The sequence below is a fragment of the Juglans regia genome, chromosome 8 (genome assembly GCF_001411555.2).
Source record: "Juglans regia cultivar Chandler chromosome 8, Walnut 2.0, whole genome shotgun sequence".
NCBI classification, from domain to species: domain Eukaryota; kingdom Viridiplantae; phylum Streptophyta; class Magnoliopsida; order Fagales; family Juglandaceae; genus Juglans; species Juglans regia.
The window spans coordinates 6558574-6562407 of NC_049908.1; the positions used below are offsets into that span (position 1 = coordinate 6558574).

General features: G+C 37.5%; 1 protein-coding gene across 1 annotated transcript; it reads right to left on the reverse strand.

Moving 5' to 3' along the window:
- Nucleotides 1-204: 204 nt before the first annotated feature.
- On the reverse strand, nucleotides 205-2460 carry LOC109008273 (protein EXPRESSION OF TERPENOIDS 1-like). The gene is made up of 2 exons (XM_018988293.2): nucleotides 1288-2460; nucleotides 205-864 (listed from the first exon to the last, which is right to left on the reverse strand). The coding sequence occupies exons 1-2, from the start codon at nucleotides 1892-1894 to the stop codon at nucleotides 482-484; spliced, it is 990 nt and encodes a 329-aa protein (XP_018843838.1). The 5' UTR covers nucleotides 1895-2460; the 3' UTR covers nucleotides 205-481.
- Between the last annotated feature and the right edge of the window lie 1374 nt (nucleotides 2461-3834).

Sequence of the window (3834 nt, forward strand, 5' to 3'; positions counted from 1 at the left end):
ATTAATCGCGTAAAAGTCATGTAAAGGATAAAGATCATGGCTTTTTAAATTCTTTGCTTAACCTAACACGGAAGCTAAACGTCCCATTTGCATCCGGCAAGCAAACGGATAAACTGGAAAAAGTGACTTCGAGTGCAACGCCAACCAGAAAGCGTATTGAATATCAACCCAGATAAGAAAAAAAAACACTACAAAGAAACTAAATAATAAACATTATAGCACGCACACATCCACATGCTACCACAGAGAACAAATGTACTGTAATTTAAAATGGGTCATCGATAAGATCAAAATAACCGGGAAATCTGAATTGAAAATCGAACAAAATCAAGCAGCCCCCATATCATCATCATCCTCGATTGTTTCTAATTCCTGTGCCTTCTAGCTACTTCAGTGGTGGGTTTTACAAAGTACTACTTAAAACCTTAACGAGAATAACGCTAAAAAGAGTGATAGATTTGAGACTATCTTAAAGAGGTTTCTACGATCTGGGGGGAGGGAAGAATTGCGTACCAGCCATGAAAGCATTGAGCGAAGCTGGATATAGTGAAGGATCCAGCAACGTAGCAGATGGGTTACTAGTGGTTGCTGTCGTCGTGGTGGTGGTGGCAGTGGTGGGGCCTCCCATAATGAGATTAAGATGTTGAGCTCCGCCTCCATCGCCGCCTGAGGAGCTCTCCCCGCCTGGGGTGTAACGATCGTCGCGGCCTTGATCGTAGAGAATTCCCTTGAAAACATGTCCTCCAATGTTTACAGCTGTTTGATACGCGTACTGCTCGTCCGGATCTTCCATCGCGCTTACTCTTACACAGCGAAAGACCGCTGGAGAGTTCACCTCAGCTGGAAATTGTCCCAGTTCCAACCCTAGTCAACTCCAAGAAAGATCAGTCCAAACGATCGAAAAGGAGAAAAAGAATTCTAAAATATGAAGTAAGGAAGAACGGGAAGTAGTTTAATGGAACTTTTCGTCAGTTTTACTAACAAACAGTGGTAAAATTGGAAATGGAAAAAAAAGCTTTGAAAGAGAAAGATCAAAAGCAGGTGAGTGGGTGAGATTGACCATGAAGCTGGACTTTCTCACACGCAAACGATTTGGATTTGTTGGGTACGGGGTACTGAGTATTTGGGCCAGAGAAATTCGTCGAGATCACAGCAAAACGTTCTCTAGCATCTCACAGTTTTCTGAAAATTCTTTATAGGTCCTTTCCCCAGCAGATCTTTAGGCTAAAATTCCAATCGTGGAGTTTTCTTTCCCACCTTTTGTTTGTCCGTAAACTACAACTTTACCTGACGTGGTGTTGGGTATACGGGTGCAAGCAAGAGGGGCCGCTCCTAATTGCTTGTCTCTCTGCTGCCTTTTGGGATTGTCTCCTCGTAACTGTTGCTGTTGTTCTTGATGTTGATCTTGCTCGTGTTGTTGGTCATGTGGCTGTATCTGTTGTTGTAAAGCTGTGAGCTGTTGTTGCCGCTCGCGCCTTTTAGCTGCAGGAACCCAAGTGCTCTTTACGTGGGTTTGGCACTGAAACCCTCGGCTCTTGCAACATGTCCTGCATCTGAGATGGGAACAGTCTTTCTTGGCTTGGTTTCCACAGTCTTGGCAATTCATGCCTCCTCCTAGTCCTCCGGCCTGACTTATCAACGCGAATCCGGATCTTGACGGCTCATGATTATCAGAGACGCTGTTGGGGTTTCTTCGACTAGGACCCACTCCAAACGAGTAATAGTTGCTCAAGTTTTGCTGCTGCGAATAGTACTGTGGCCATAACTCAAACCCTTTGTTGCAGATCTCCTCGTTTCTGTACAAAAACAGGTTCCGCTCTTGCTTCTCTTCTTCTTCCTCCTCTTGTTTGTTTTGCTGGCCTTCTCGTCCACCTAGATAGAAAAACCCAGCCATTTTTTGCACCCAATACCCGAGACGACGACTTCAGAAGAACTCAGTTCTGACCAAAAATCCATAGCAGAACGTTGTTGTCACCAAGTAATAACCAAAACTTCGAAGACAGATCGTGATTTTCGGGAACTTGAGGGTCGGAATTGTAAACAACCTTGGTGTTGAGTTTAAAGAGACAGCGAGTCGGAGAGCGTTGGTTACAGTTTTGACCTGGATTGTGTTTCAGACTACTCTGACTTGGAGAGCGTGTGATCTTCGTTGTTGGGGTTTTGCAGCTTTTGTGGGCAAAGATATGGAATATTTTAAGGGTAAGAGACATGGGGAGAAAGAGGATTTCTTGTTTCACTCAGAGCTCCAATTCTCTTATTCCGTTGTCCGAAGCAATAATAATGGCACGGAATTAGAGCTCTGCAACGCCGCCATGGCAACTGCACCCCACTCTGCTACTTAAACACTAACCTCATTCAATTTATGACAACCAACTCTCTCTCTCTCTCATACAACTGAGTTTAGATTTTTGGCCGTGCGTTGGTGAGAGAAAGGAAAAATAACCTTTCACTGGACATTTCTCTACAGTTTACTTCCATTTTCATCCGATATTCTAAAAAAGAAAAAAAAATCGTTGAATCTCAGTCATTGTAGGAGCATCGGATGGTCACCATATATCCACGTGTCAAGGAGTCAGCTTTTGCTTATTCGTCCTGGTACCGGAAAACCCGCTAGTACTTTTTCTGCCCTTCCCCTCTATTACCCATTTTTTAATGCACAAAAGCGATCTACCACGAGAGCAAGCACTGATAACCTCACGGCAAGTCCCCTACAAAGTGCCCGTGAAAGTTGTATAATACTCTGACACGTCAACTATTTTTAAAAATTGTGGTGGTGACGACCGGGATTACAACTCACGGTAGTGACCCCCTTCGATCATAAATGTTGAATTTTAAGGCTCGTGATAAATGTATTTTGAAAGAGAAATGCTAGCACAAAACTTTATAATAATTTATTATTTTTATATTTATATTTATATATATTTAAATATTAAAATAAAATGATAAAAATGATAAATTATATTTTGTATAAATAAAAATATGTAGTGTAAGATTTCCCTGTAGAATTTTTTATTTTAAAAATATCAAAAATAAATAAATTCACAACCCTCCTCTATACAAATTTAAAATCTAAATCATTTCTCATAAGTCAAATCTTATATGTGGAGTGTCAAATTTACGTATAAAACTCATACTCTAAAAAAAAGTTAATGTTATAATTAATGTGCCTTAAATTTTATAATAAACGACAATAATTTCTACTTGCATGGCTCAATTCTTGTATTTTTAGTACATATGAGTCCATATTTCAAAAGATTAATCAATATTATCACTGGACCCCCGAGATTCATTACCAATTAAATAAAAACAAATTTCTCAATTCCAAATAAGCTAATATACTATTCACCGCTTTACTATGTACAATTCAGAGATATTTTATTGAGGACAATTTTACTTATAACTATGTATAATACACGTAATAAAGTACTTACATGACATAATTTAATTTAAGAGTAATGTGAATATTATATTCTACATACCGATTTGAGAACAAGAATAACTTTGTCAGTAAATACATTATTTCTTTAACAACAATTTACAAATAAAATTCTCAAATGTTTAACATTGTTTAAAAATAATATGATAAAATACTACATAATAATGCATTATACACGTAATTCATGTTTAAAATAATATGATAAAATATTACATGTTTCGTTTGAATTTAGATATGAATTGAAATGGTTTGTAAATAGTAGAATATTATTTTTTAATATTATTATTATTATTTTAAAATTTTAAAAAATTAAACTATTTATTATATTTTATGTCAAAAATTAAAAAAATTATAATAATAATATAAATTGAGTTGAAGTAAATTTTAAATCTAAACAT